The sequence below is a fragment of the Peromyscus eremicus genome, unplaced genomic scaffold (assembly GCF_949786415.1).
Source record: "Peromyscus eremicus unplaced genomic scaffold, PerEre_H2_v1 PerEre#2#chrX_unloc_1, whole genome shotgun sequence".
NCBI classification, from domain to species: domain Eukaryota; kingdom Metazoa; phylum Chordata; class Mammalia; order Rodentia; family Cricetidae; genus Peromyscus; species Peromyscus eremicus.
This window is the reverse complement of record NW_026734288.1, coordinates 4,101,945-4,117,660: the sequence shown is the minus strand read 5'-3', so window position 1 is coordinate 4,117,660 and position 15,716 is coordinate 4,101,945. Positions and strand designations below refer to the sequence as shown.

Here is a 15,716-nt window from a genome sequence, read left to right as displayed (position 1 = left end):
TGTAGAGAGAGTGAGATCCAGGAAAGACACAAAGCTACACAGAGAAACTCTGTCTCAAAAAAAGACAGAATGGAGAGTGTGTGGCCGCTAAACTGGAGAGCTGCTCTAAGATCAAGGCCTGTGCAGACAGAAGGACAGCCCATTTACTGCATCCATAGGCTGTGGAAGAGGAGAACTGGACCTCCAGTGCAGGAATAATACAGGAGCTAGGAACCCAAAGCCAAATCTGAGAAAGTAGACAGACCCCGAGCCCTTCAAAGAGATCTCAGGTGAAGGAGAAAACATGGCCAGTACACACACTAACTTAGAAGGTTTGGGTGGACCTAATGAGACCTTCTCCCTACACCAAATACTACAGGAAAGTAATGACTGTTGAGGGGGGGAATTTTTTTCCCCAAGGATAATTCTCCTAGTTGGTTATCCAAAAAAAAGTGGTCTGCCATGAAATCATATAAATAGAAGAAATACCAAATGGACTCAGTAGCTAATATATATTTATGTGCATATATATATAATATATATATATATATAATATATATATGCAATAGTAATAGCTTAGATTTGCATTCTGAAAAAGACACATGAGGATCATGAGTTCAAATGAATCCTTGAATTATTACTGACATCCATGCCAGGATGAATAATAAACAACAAAATCTCAAAGGCATATATGAAAAACAAAACCTGGAACAAAAACCCATCACCCCTTCATAAACACCCTTGCTTGAAAAGTATGACCACACACTGCCTGATATTTAAATAAACAATGGACTACTTAGGTGATGGGGATCCCATTCTATACATCGTGGCAGAAAATACCTGTCACTAACTAAAAACACAATAGAAGATAAACAAAAGCCACAGAAGGACTATAAAAACTACAAAATAAACTTCACTAAATAGATTTGCCATACATAGAAGAAACGTTATTGTCTACCTTAAATGTTTGAAAATAGAAACCATAATGAAGTGATCTTCACCATCAATCTTGAGTGAATGTAATAAGTAATTTACTTCCTTCAAGGGTACAATGAAAAATAAATGAAATGCGATTTTTTTCTCTTGAAGCTGAAGACAACTATGATGTCTAAAGTCTTTACCAAATTGTTTACTTGCATAGGGTTTTTCCTTTGTATGAGTTTCTTCCCATTTCCAGACTTCAAAACTATATAAATAGGCTTTAAAATACTTACAGCACTAGAAACATGTCTGGGCAGTTAAGAAATGTTCATTCCCTGGACCAAGGTCTGATTTTTGACAACTTTTTATAATTCCTGCTACAAGATCCAAGAGTTTAACATCTCAGGATCCAGCATGCACATTCATATATCCCCACAGACACACAGTGACATCACATAATTACAATTAAAACAAATTTTTAAACAACCAAATTTGATGAAGGTTTTTCTTCTGTAAGCATTAATTTCTATAACAAGTGTTGAGGCTTTTAATGGCTTACATACAGAGTTTTTCTTCACCATAAATTGGTTCATGTAACAAAAAATAACCATTTAAGCATAAAGTTTGGAAAATCAATCCTAGTAAGATGGTGATTTCATTTGGGAATATATAGGAGATGCTGCCCTGCTGGAAGAAATATCTCACTAGGGGTAGGCTGTTAGAATTCACATCCACACACCATTTCCAGTTCCCTCTCTGCTTCATACTAAATCTTAAGGATGTGAGTTCTTAGCTTCCTATTTTAGCTGCCACGTCTGAAACTTGTTGCCATGCCACTTTCATGGTAATTCTCTATCACTCTGGAATGAAGGGCCATATTAAATTCACTTATAAACTGACCTAGACATTATATCACAACAGAAAAGTAACTAATACAAACCCACAAAGTTTTATACCTGAATTACTCATTTTTATGCAATTTAAGTATAAAGTCTAACAGGGTTACATTATCATTTAAATTTATACTTTAAGTGTTAAAGCTCTGAAGAGAAAGGTTTATTGACTTTCAGAATCAGGTTATACTGACAGCTGTGAAGGAAAGGTATCCTGGATACCTACAGCTGTGAGAAAAAAAGTTCCCTGACAATTGGGAAGTCAGGCTATATATACATAAAGCTGTATTCCAATGGGGAATGGTCTCCCTACAGGATTTAATAATTTTGCTTTTCTCCAAAAAAAGCCATTGCAGCTGGACTCTGCTCTATTCTGCTGAGAGTTTCCCAGTGGAGATGTCCATGGTTGCCCTGTTCCACTCCCCTAAGGGAGTTTCTCAGCAGACCTGTCAAATGCTTCTCTGCTCTGCTTTACTAGAGAGTTTCCCAGGGGAGATGTTCATTTCTTTTCAGCTCCAGCCCAAATTGTTACTTCTCGACTTCACTCAAGTAAAGGGGAAAACTGCTGCAGAAATGTAGCATTCACTGATGAAAAGGTTGTTACATCTGCTCTGGTCCTTTAAGAGAACTTGCCAGCAGAGGTATCTGTTGCATCTATGCTCCAATCTAGTAGTGAGTTTCTGATCTGCTCCAGTGAAAGGTGTTCACACAGAACTCATTCAATCAATTTACTTTGAAAGGAGGAATCCAGAAGTGTGTCTGCCTCTGTAAGGGTGGAAAAAGAGAGCTGCCAACTGAAAAAAGCACAGGGCTTATACAAAGCTTCTTAGAGGCAGAGTTTTTCTCTGGGGAGGATTTTCAAGGTAGGAATTAGTCAGATTTCAGTACCTGAGCTTGTACAAGCTCAGAGATTGGCTGGATATTGTACTCAGGGATTGGGTGATTTTGAGCTCAGAGATTGGTTGGCTTTGTGCTCAGTTGGTCAAGGGTAGAGTGTGTTTCATTGGCTCTGGTTTCAGGTCCCTATTCACCATGTAGGCCGGGTTTCAGAGTCAGGAATTTTTTTTTTTTCTTTTCACTAGCTCTTGATTTAGGGTGTTCCTTTGACTCTGTTTTCAGAATCATTGTGTGTTTCTTTGGCTCCAGTTTCAGGACCAAAGTGTGTGTCTTTCACTAGCTCTGGTTTCAGGGTCTAGGTGTGTTTCTTGGTTGACCCTTTACTATACACATAGGGCTTCGTAAATTCATAAATTCATTGTTTCCATCAGTTTGCTCTTGTAAATAATATAAAAGTGGCCATGATAATGCTTGAACAGATTGTTGACACTGTCAGTTTTTCCCTAGAATACTCTTATAAAATTGATAAGAGGGTTGGCTAAAGATTTTGTCAAATACTTTATAATAAGCCCTTGGTAACTCTTTCAGGTGTTGCTGGGTACCAATGGCTCCCTCAGGGGAGGGAGTAAGAAAACGTGGTGTCAGCAACACAGACAACATGGATTGGTTGAAGGCAAACAGCAGAATTGATTATTCAATGATGGGGAAGGCCTTATATACCCTCCTCCCAGCACTCAGACTGTGTCCCAATCTGGTGACATTATCAGGAATTCTAACAGTGTCTGTTGCTAGGCCCTCATGCAGATGCAGCATAATCAGGTACCCTGACAGCACCAGTTGCTAGGCTCTCAGGCAGACTCCCAGTGGTCTCATAAGGAAGTACACTATGTTGTAGCTTGAGTTTTCCTGCCTGGCCCACAATCAGGACAAATCTCTATTACCTGCCAGTCCCACAGCCTCAGACCCGACCAAGTAAACACAGAGACTTATATTGGTTACAAACTGTATGGCCGTGGCAGGCTTCTTGCTAACTGTTCTTATAGCTTAAATTAATCCATTTCCATTAATCTATACCTTGCCACATGGCTCGTGGCTTACCGGTATCTTCTCATGCTGTTTGTCATCATGGCGCCTGGCAGTGTCTCTCTGACTCAGCCTTCCACTTCCCAGCTTTATTCTTCTTCTTGTCCCGCCTACACTTCCTGCCTAGCCAATGGCCAATCAGTGTTTTATTTATCGACCAATTACCAACACATTTGCCACACAGAACTTCCCACAGCACTTCCCCCCCCCCTTTTTTTTCAAAAAGGAAGGTTTTAACCTTAACAAAGTAAAATTACATATAATTTGGGAATTTGGGCGTAGCTTCTCTTACCACTTCCTGCTGGAGGGGGGCGCTGTATCTTATGGGGATACAAACAAAATTTTAGAATTATGGAATAGTCCATGAGGGTGTATTGTCTGAGTCAGTTGCTTCAAATCGTTCTGGATGTTGGATCATCTGGGCCATGGTGTCATCGGAGACCTTTCAGAGGGTCTTGGCTGGTCAAACCTGATGTATCTTAATCTTGAACAAATCCATAGCCGCTGGCTTTCTATGGAAACAAAAGAGACTCTTTTCCAAAGCAACATATCCTTACATCCAAATTTTGAAGTCAAGGTATCTTTAAAATATACATTTTGGCATAACTCAACAGCTTTTACAATCAAATGTTTTTCTGCAGTTAAAAATCCCAAAGACAACACAATCCAGATTCTCTGTGTAATATCCATTTTTACGTGGCTTATTTTTTATACTACCTTTACTGTCTCTTTAAAGACTTTATTTTTAAAAACTATTTCTTTATATAACTGTATACATCACCTTTTTTGTCTCTTTCAAGCCTACGTATATTTTACACACATTGTAAACTATTACATCTGAATCTGTCTTATTGTGAATCTCTTGCCTTAAACTGCAGCAGCTGTGGCTGCTGGCTCCGCCCACCTCAGCTTCCCAACATGGCTACGTTTAGCACCAGCTCTGGGAGCTATCGTGGGTCTATGCTTTTAGCCAAGCAGCGTGTAGCCCAGAAGCCTTTTTTTTTGTGCTAGCAAAGTCTAAACCCACCATGCAGCTTAATGTGCCACTTGCAGAGGCCTCATTCCCACCAGTGCAGGTTGAGCGCACACACTAGGAACTCACAAGTAGCTCAAACTGGCAGCTGCTGCTCATTTGAGAGAGACAATTAGGAAGCTGCCACTCATTTGAGAGAGACAATTAGGAAGCTGGTTCTAGCTCCGTTTTAGAATCTTTTTTCTCAGTTTTTAGGTGGAAACTCTTGCCCCACGTTGGGCGCCATCTGTAGCTTGAGTTTTCCTGCCTGGCCCACAATCAGGACAAATCTCTATCACCTGCCAGTCCCACAGCCTCAGACCCGACCAAGTAAACACAGAGACTTATATTGGTTACAAACTGTATGGCCGTGGCAGGCTTCTTGCTAACTGTTCTTATAGCTTAAATTAATCCATTTCCATTAATCTATACCTTGCCACATGGCTCGTGGCTTACCGGTATCTTCTCATGCTGTTTCTCATCATGGCGCCTGGCAGTGTCTCTCTGACTCAGCCTTCCACTTCCCAGCTTTATTCTTCTTCTTGTCCCGCCTACACTTCCTGCCTAGCCAATGGCCAATCAGTGTTTTATTTATCGACTAATTAGCAACACATTTGCCATACAGAACTTCCCACAGCACTATGTGCATGCCTTGGCAACTGCTTTGAGCCAATTTCCTCAACACTATTGGCCTGTTCTACTACATTCAGGTAGTCAAAGACTATTGTAATATGCAAAGGATTTAAGTGATTGTTTAGACACAAAGTTTTACTCACATGTAAAACACAAACCGTAACCACTCTGACTACATTTATGGGATTTCTCTGCAATATGATATTTTCTCATGATTTTGAAGATTCCTGATACTTTCAAAGGCTTTACCAGACTAATTACATTCATATGGTTTCTCTCCAGTATGTTTTCTTCGATGCATTTGAAGATAAATATTAAGTGTAAAGGCTTTTCCACATTGATTACATTCATATGGCTTCTCTCCAGTATGTGTTCTTCTATGCATTTGAAGACAACCATGACGTGCAAAGGCTTTTCCACATTGATTACATTTATATGGTTTCACTCCAGTATGTGTTCTTTTATGCATTTGAAGAGTACTGTGTTGTGCAAAGGCCTTACCACACTCATTACATTCATACGGTTTCTCTCCAGTATGTGTTCTTCTATGAATTTTTAGATTACTAGGTCCGGCAAAGGCTTTACCACACTGATTACATTCATAAGGTTTCTCTCCAGTATGTGTTCTTTGATGCTTCTGAAGATTACTGTGACATATAAAGGCTCTACTACACTGACTACATTGAAAGGGTTTCTCTCCAGTATGTGTTCTTTTATGCCTTTGAAGAGTATTGTGTTGTGCAAAGGCCTTACCACACTCATTACATTCATAGGGTTTCTCTCCAGTATGTGTTCTTTTATGCCTTTGAAGAGTACCCTGTTGTGCAAAGGCCTTACCACACTGATTACATTCATACGGTTTCTCTCCAGTGTGTGTTCTTCTATGCATTTGAAGATGATGGTGTTGTGCAAAGGCTTTACCACACTGATTACATTCATATGGTTTCTCTCCAGTATGAGTTCTTTTATGTATTTGAAGATGACTGTGACATTCAAAGGCTTTACCACATTGACTACATTCATAGGATTTCTTTCCAGTATGAGTTCTTTTATGTATTGGAAGAGTAATGTGATGAGCATGGGCTTTGGAACACTGGTTACATTCATAGGGTTTCACTCCAGTATGTATTGTTTCATGCATTTGAAGATGATTGTAACATACAAAGCCTTTACCGCATTGATTACATACAAAAGATTTCACTCCAGTGTGTGATCTTTTATGCTTTTGAAGGTTATTTTGACATGCAATAATTTCACCACATCGAGAATACACAGAAGACTTCTCTGTAATTTGGCTTCTTTCATTCCTGCAAGGATAATTAGTACATGTAAAAGCTTTAGACCATTCAACACACTGTTGACTCCTTATATGTTTGAATTAAGTTTACAATTTGGTCCAACTGTAAACAGAACTTAAATTTTTATCACTGTCTTAAATCTCATGTAATATTTACACAGTCTGTTACTCATAGGTCTTTCCTGTCACATGAGTTTATTGATTTATTAACAAAAAAAGCTAGAAAACTAATTACTTTTATACTTGAATCAAACTTAACAAGTATATTCAATGTGGAGACTGCTACAAACCTTCTAATTGTTCTGACGAGAGAGGTATGTTATGTCTTTTTCATCCTTATTCTCATATGGCTTGTATTCAGAGTGACATATGTTATACCTAGTAATAGAAGAATAACTAATAAAAAAGGTTTTACATTGAATACACAGTTTGCCTTTCTGTCCTCATAGACTTGTGGTATAGGAATTAAGGATTCTCTATAACAATTAACCCTTGCCGGGCAGTGGTGGCAGTGGTGGCACATACCTTTAATTCCAGCACTTGAGAGGCAGAGACAGGTGGATCTCTGTGAGTTCAAGGCAAGCCTGGGCTACAGAGTGAGTTCCAGGAAAGGCACAAAGCTACACAGAGAAACCCTGTCTCAAAAAACCAAAAAAACAAAAACAAAACAAACAAACAAAAAAATTACCTTTTGAATCTTGATTCTAACAACCCTGCTTACTAAACTTAGCACTATCACAACAAGTATAATATCTTTACTATGGACTATTTGCTTATTAGAAGATTTTGAAGATATACTTATCAACACTTCAACATGTAGAAATTATGTAATATGAGTGGTATGAAATAAATGGACTGAAATTTCTATATCAAAGCCCTTATGGTGCTATGATTCAAATGGTGATATCTGTTAAGGCATTGTTTCCTTGTCTTTTTTATTTAAAAAGAATGCCTTGCAAATGCAATTCAATTACCTGAAATTGATTTATATGATTTCGTGAGAATTTAATAATCATCAATGTACTTTAAACAGTGCTTATTTACACTGTTGCTTTTGTTTACAACTTTCTGTGTTTGCCAGGTGGTGTTGACATATGCCTTTAATCCTAGCACTTGGAAGGCAGAAGCAGGTGTATCTCTGTGAGTTCAAGGCTAGCCTGTTCTACAGAGTGAGTTCCAGAATAGGCTCCAAAACTACACAGAAAAACCCTGTCTCAAAATAATAAAAAAATAAAAAATCTTCCAGGACACAATCTAATTTCTTCTGAGGCACACTTGTATCAGCTTGCTCAAGGAAATCACCTTTCACGTTGTCTAGAACTTTGACAATGTTCTTCAATATTATGGTCTTCCCACTTGTATCCTGAAATATAATACCAGAAAAGATTTATTATTGATAACTGTGCAAAATTTAAGTTCCTATCTTCAGTGTACCTTACAACCATGCATGATTTATTCACCTCATTCTTCTTTCTCAATCAAATTACAGAAGAGCACCCAAAACCAAAGAACAATTGTCCCTTTATTTTAAAGTGTGAAAAAAAATGCTGTCTTACCTATAATACTGAGATTCCTGTAGATCTCCAACATCACATCTTTGTACAGATTCTTCTGGGAAGAATTCAGCAAAGTCCATTCTTCCCAAGTGAAGTCAACATGCACATCATTATAGGTCACTGCATTCTAAAATATCCATGCATGCATACAATGGAAAGTATGATACTGAAAACATTGTAAATGTATACTTATTTGACAGTATATTCATATAATTCTTGTGCTCCTTAGTCTTACTCCACAACATAGGCACTATAATGTAATCAAGGCACTTTAGAAAAAAACTGAATAAGAGATTCACCTTTTTCATTTCTGTACCTTTGGAAGAGATATCACGTTGCAAGATAAATGCCTGTTAACAAACACAGAGACAAGTAAACAGATAAACAATACAGAGTACACATGAGAGAAATTGTGTGAATAATTACTAACTCCAAAAAAGAAAAATAAGATGGACAAACTGGGTGTGTTGGCTCACCCCTTTAACCCTAGTTGTATCTGCTTCTGAACTGAATATAAGCTTAGTCTATGCAATTAGGTCCAGGACAGCCAGAAGTACATATTAAGTAAGACCCTGTCTCCCATATAAAAAAATCAATCAAATAAAAAAGAAGATAGAAAGAATTCAGAGGCTTTTACTGAAGTTCCTACAAAGAGTTATACATTCACTCCAGTTCTGTATTCACCTTCCAGAAATCTGAAGTGCCCCCAATTCAAACTACCATCAATAAGTGCCCCGGCCAGCGGGGTATCAACGGGGGCGACCCACCTGTGGGAGAGAATGAGAGGGATGGGGGAGACACGAGAGAACGACAGCAAGACAGTGTGTTCTGATCAAGCTGCAAATTTTATTCTCCTCAGCAAGGCTTATATAGCATGGGAGGGGGAGGGAAGGAGGGAAGGGGTGCACGATGTGCAGTACGTGCAGGTGAAGGGGGATGTGCAGGTGAAGGGCTACGTGCAAGTCGTGCAAGTCGTGAGGCTGCTAGGTGGTAAGGTCACTGGTCAGGGCCCATTGTTCTGTTGCTATGCTACCTGACCTGCCTGACCTGTTCCTTATCTTTGGTTTAGGGTAGGGGCTTGTTCTCTGACTTAGCTAGTAATTTTCCATGGTCCATGTTTGGTCCCTGACATATCCCCCTTCTATACGTATAGTAAAACAAAGAAAGGAGGCCCAAATGTTTTTGCCATGACGGGAGAGGGGTGACAGAGGCTCTATCCCTGATAAGTTCCATTATTGACTGTCGGTCCATGCAGGCATCCCCACATGCCCCGAAAGAAGCTGGAACAATGCAGTTTTTACAGGGGGCGGGTTTGAATTCGGGAGGAAAGGGTATAGGGTCTGCATAACCGCCATGCAATAGAGCATGTCATCCAAGGCACCCAGGATGGTGGAGCACTTTAGTCTCCCTGCCTTCTGCAGTCCCAGCTGCACCCTCAATCCCCTATGCAGTGGGCTCCAGCTCCCAGGCACAGGTGCATCCTCCCCTGAGCAGAGGGGCCTGTGCTGATATGGAGTCTTTATCTGGTTCATCGAGACCACGATCATGGAGATCGAGGCGATGGTAATGAACCTGAATTTGTTTTGCCTGAAGTTCGGCCAGCTGACCGCGCACAAATTGAGTTAGTCGAGACAAGGCCCAAGGTCCGAATGTCAAGACAAGAATGAAGCCAACCAAAGGTCCCAGAACGGACGGCAGGAGGGTGGTTAGCCAGGGAGATGCAGAGAACCAATTTTGGAACCAGCCTAGCTCTTGATCTCTTTCTTTTCTGCGCTTCTCTAAGCCTTCCCAGACCTTGGCCATGCTATCCCTTGCTACTCCTGTGTGATCAGTATAAAAGCAGCACTCTTCCCTAAGAGCAGCACACAGACTGCAGCATACCTCCTTGCTGTAAAAAGAGGAAGTTGAACCCTTGTCGGTTTTGGAGGACCACCTCTGAAAGGGAGGTGAGGGAGGATTCAAGGGAGGAAATGCCTCGCTCAAGCTGCCCTATATCCTCATCTATGGAAATTCTAAGCTCTGAATAATGTTGATTACATTAAATCAGGGAAGCTATACCAGTGCTGGCTCCTGCAGCCCCGACCCCCAGGAGGACAGCCAGAGTGACTGCATTCACAGGTTGGGGCATCCTACGCTTTCCTCCCTTCAATAAAGTTTGCAATTGTGGGCAGTCTGACCCCACCCCAGAGAAGAAAAAGAAAATTTGTAAGTGGGAGATATAAACTGTAGTCAGGTTGTACTCCTCCCAGTTCATCTTGGCTTGTGGGCATTGGCAAATGTTGATCGCACGCCATCACCGCCGGTGTGATCTCCTGAAGCTTATGAGAACCTTCTTAATAGACAAAATCTTAGACATGTTAGCAATATAACAGTGGTGAACTTTTTCAGAGCAAAATTATGAGTCCTTGGAGCCTCAACAAAACATCAGGATAGCCAGAGAATGAAATCTGAAATGTGTCATTTATATATCTCTCAAGTCTCATATATATTTTGACAAAAATTAATAAAATATATTTAGAACAGAATTATTAGTTCTAATCATATATCTATAAGTTTTGATGAACAGTTCATCAAAAGGATCTGGAATTGTATCAATTTATTCATATTCAAGGCTCAATATTTAAGAATCTAGAGGTAAATAACAGCCTGTATTTAGACTGGCAGCTTTAGAGCGCCTTTGTCCTGCAGCTGCCAATATATGGTGTGACCAGGCAATCCAGGATTCATAAAGGCGGTCAATGTCCTATAAAGACATGTATCCTTCTCCTGACATTATGAAAACATCAGGACCTTTTTAAATACCAGTGAGGAGATCATAGAGGCTTAGGTGTAACTTTGTGACTTGGCCTGGTGGTGATGAGGAATGCCTGTAGTGGGAGATATGAAAAATTAAGCACCAATTCTTAAGAGCTCTTGAAGTATATGTAAGGCTGTTGTCTATATATGAGCTCAAGGCATTCCTAAAATTAAAAAAAAGTGAAAGAAATGGTGTATTATTTTTTATTTCATAACCATAAATCGTAAGGACGTAAGCCTCGTGGGTAAGCTTCCACAGGGAGAATTTATAATTGTTGAACAGACATATGAAAAGGTGTCAGTATATCCTGTAGAGCTAGTTGCCATTCTATAGACTCACAAGTTTCATAGTTTGATATAAATATAATATCATCTGTACAATAAATGTACTGTAAGGTAGATGTATATATATATACATGTACATATACATATAGGTTGGGGGACTGTGAGGAAGCTATAACTGACAGTTAGTTTTGATAGTTAATCTGTATATATAATGAGGAACTTTGCTCAATGAATGAGTCCTGGAAAAACAGAACTCACATTTCCTGCTCTGTATGTCGGCTTTGGCCTCCATCATGGTAGGGTGAGTAGGCAGGTTAAAAATATTTGAAATATTTGAAATTTAAAAATATTGACAATCTTTAGGTTGAGGAGGTATGGTCAAGAAGCAATCTTGTATATCTATAACTATTTTGCTGTGAGACTTTCCTTGGCTTTAATTTTATTTAATTTTTTAAGGACCTGTAACAGTCTATAAGCCTGATTTTCCTAAATAAAAAGATATTGGAGTGATGTAAGGGCTGGTAGAGGACTTTATATGTCCAATATTTAAGTTTTTCCTCCACCAGACAGGTAGCAATTATAATTTTCTCAGCATTTAAAAGCCATTGTTTGATCCAGATAGGAGCATTAGATTTTCCTGACCTTCTGGCTACATTATTAGCTTGACCTAGGCCTGTAAGAGACGAAGAAGTAATAGTCATCTTAAGTACTTGCCCAATCTTTTCCTGAAATATAAGAAACATCCATGCTTATGTCTAGCAAGCCAATTATCTTCTTTCCCTGTATTTTAAGTGTTTAGTTGGTTTAGAATATTTAATTTCCTGAACCCAGAAGGCCATATCACTAGAATCCACACCAGCAGCTCCCTTAGGCACTGCCCTGTATGAATCTGAATTGTACAATGATCTTAACCTCTCCAGTAAAGTCAGAATCGCATATCCTTAGGGCAACCTTGTACAGCCGAGGAGCTATGGCCTATAATTAGCCCCAGTGTCCCTTCCGAGGAGGTCCATAGACTTTGTATTAAGGTACATAAGTTTATTTTTAAAGCCTATATATCTATTTCAGACCTCAATAAAAACCTTATCCATAGATCTAACTTAGGCATACATCCTCAATATCTTTAGGTTACTTATTGAGATTTATGTATTTCTCTATCCCAATTACTTGTGTTACATATATAACAAACTATTTCTTAATGTTTTTAAACATTCTTTATATCTAATCCTTTATATCCTATAAAAACTTTATATCTGAAAGCATTTTTGTATTTAATTTATCAGGAGATATAGGTGATTGATTACTGAGAGCAGCCAATGTGGTGAATTCCTTTAAACAAAGGAACAGTTAAAGTTTATTTTGAAATCTGTTTGGCAAGCTACCTTTTCTATGAATTTGGATAGCAAGGCAAATTATCTTTTAGGCCTGGTAAATGGGAATATAATCTAAATGATCTCAATGCATAGTTTGGACAAAATCCTGGCAATAAGGGATATGGCAGTTTTGTCCAAAGCTTAAACATTTTAAATGCTAGGGTGCTAAGTAATGAATTGATTATATGAAACTTAGCATACTTAGCATGTATATAAATATGATTTTGCATACATTAGAAGATTTGATCATTTATGATGATTAACCCTTAATTTGTATCCTAATAATTATCTCTAATAGCTTATAGCTTAAGTACAACTTACCTTAACAGTTTACAGTTTAGGTCAGCCAATCAATCAACAAGTTTTATTTCTTAATTATCTTTAATTAAAGTAAACTTATTCTTAACAATTTATAAGTTAGTTGTCTTTATAAACTTAGAACTTAGGTTTTATACCTGTCAGGTTTAGCCTTAAAAATATTAAGTTTGTACTGAAGTTATTTTAATACAGAAACAGGAACTCTTATTCAAAAATATAATATATGAGGAGAGTAACATATTAATAGATCCTTTAAGGAGTATCATGAAATGAGATAAGCACAGTAAAACAGTAAAACAAAGGAGGACTATTTTTTTTTGTAGCAGCTGCACCCAGTCTGCATCAAGCCAGATAGCCAAAGGGAATGGCAAGGTGAGGAGAAGGGTGGAGACGACTCAAGGGCCCAAGTGAGCTGAGATGCAGATAGTAGATAGTTAGGTTCAGAGGGAAGAAGGCAGATGTTTAGGATTCCAACCTCCAAACATCTACAGGGGTCTGATGAATCCATACAGGTCGTAGCAGGGCGTCCCCTAAGCAGGACCTGTTTTTTCGATGAGTTAACTGAAGTTCTTGTATTTGGCCAAGATTTTTGTAAATTACCAAGAACTTAAAAGTCAACCCAGAAAGAGGAAAGAGAGAGAAATAAGACATTTTTTTAGGAGAGCTGGGAGTTGCCATTAGTTTTTAAACCGGCTCTGGCTGTGGCGCTTGCATTGTTATTTAAATGATGGCTTCTGGAGTGAGCTCCTAGTTAGCAATTTGGAAGTTTAGGCTCAAGTTGGTCCTTAGATCCATTTAGTTTGAGCACAAAAAAAAATAACCTGTTTGTAGGCTGCTACGGAGAACGTAGTGAACTTCATTAACTCTAGTTTACACTCTCAGGAGGTCTGGTAGTGTGATAATATTGTGTTACCTCCTTGTAAGACCCTGAATGAAGTAACTGCAGGTTTCTCTCTAAAAGGGAGGGGTTAGAATCTCTGCCGCTTATCATAGTCGGACGGTAAATGAATTTTACAAGGTTGGCACCTTTTAGGGATCTCTAAAATCTTTTTTTTTTTTTTAATAAACCTTTAGGATATCATTAACATCAACCATCTCTTCTGAGGTCTTTTTTTTACGAACCCTTATCCCTCATGTCTTGAGGGCCTCTTTAAAGCCCTTAAGGAAAAAGGTAATGGGAAGAACTTCCCCATCCCATGGTTAAGCCTAAGTTTAGACTAACCTCGTCCTTCCCGCTCTCCTCCGGATCGTCAAGAAGGGGCGTCGAGTCGGGCGGTCTCAACGGACGATCACCAAAAATCTCCACCAGACGTCTGGGCTTTCCCGGAGAAGGACGTTCAACTCCCGACGAGGCGAGGGTCGAGCCACCACGTTGGGCGCCAGTTGCCCCAGCCAGCAGGGTATCAACGGGGGCGACCCACCTGTGGGAGAGAATGAGAGGGACGGGGGAGACACGAGAGACCGACAGCAAGACAGTGTGTTCTGATCAAGCTGCAAATTTTATTCTCCTCAGCAAGGCTTATATAGCATGGGAGGGGGAGGGAAGGAGGGAAGGGGTGCACGACGACGTGCAGTATGTGCAGATGAAGGGGGACGTGCAGGTGAAGGGCTACGTGCAAGTCGTGCAAGTCGTGAGGCTGCTAGGTGGTAAGGTCACTGGTCAGGGCCCATTGTTCTGTTGCTATGCTACCTGACCTGCCTGACCTGTTCCTTATCTTTGGTTTAGGGTAGGGGCTTGTTCTCTGACTTAGCTAGTACTTTTCCATGGTCCATGTTTGGTCTCTGACATGTTAGTCTCATGGCTGTGGTATCACTGTAGAGAATTCCATTCTTTCATTTTTCTACTTCTTTTAAAAAAATATTTATACAGGTGTTTTGCCTGTATATGTCTGTGGAAAATACTTACAGAGGCCATAAGAAGTCTGGAGATGTCTCTCTAGAGTTATAGCAGAGGTTAACTACCACATTGATTCTGGGAATGGAACATGGGTCCTCTGTAAAAAACCCAGTACTCGTAAATGCTGAGCCCTCTATCAAGTCCCTCTTTTTATTTAAAATTTATTTCTATAAATTGTTAATTAAAAATATTACATCACATTACCATCTTATCTCATCATTTCATGCCTTCCCAAATCCCTTCCAACTTCTTCTTGTTAAGTATGGGTAAATAAGTTTGCTGAATATATGAATACCACCTGCTGCCTCCATTTTTTCTGGTTGTATATATATTGATAATGGGCTGACCACATTGTATGAGATAAACAGTCAGGGAACTCATCCCTGCCTGAGGTTAATTCTCTCAAATGGAGGAAAATTCCATTTTAAATCATCATCAGACGGACTATGATGCCTTGGACAGAAAACCTAATCAAGAACATAAAACTTAGTGTGGAAAAATACCTTAGCAGCTAAGGGCACTGAAAATTTTTTCAGAGCATCCAAGTTCCAATTCCAGTTCACATAAAAGCACACTACTATCTGTAATTCCAGCATCAGGGCTTCTGACACCATCTCCTAGCCTCCCTAGCCAGGATAAGAGGAGACTAGACCATGAAAATCATTTTTAAAGCTGTGTGTGGTAGTGCATTATTTTAGTACCAGCACTTCAGACACAGAGGCAGGAAGATCACTGTGAGTCATAAATGCTGGGCTACATAGTCTACACACACACACACACACACACACACACACACACACACATACATACACAGAGGAAAAGAACAAAACTGAATA

The 15,716-nt window shown here is 39.4% G+C and overlaps 1 protein-coding gene across 1 annotated transcript; it reads right to left on the bottom strand.

The window, feature by feature from the left end:
* Positions 1–5,611: 5,611 nt before the first annotated feature.
* Positions 5,612–8,326, bottom strand: LOC131900929 (zinc finger protein 431-like; the record flags this gene model as incomplete). Its single annotated transcript, XM_059252244.1, has 3 exons — positions 5,612–6,404; positions 7,958–8,018; positions 8,212–8,326. Coding segments are annotated over 3 exons (969 nt in total), but the record flags the coding sequence as incomplete, so codon positions are not given.
* Between the last annotated feature and the right edge of the window lie 7,390 nt (positions 8,327–15,716).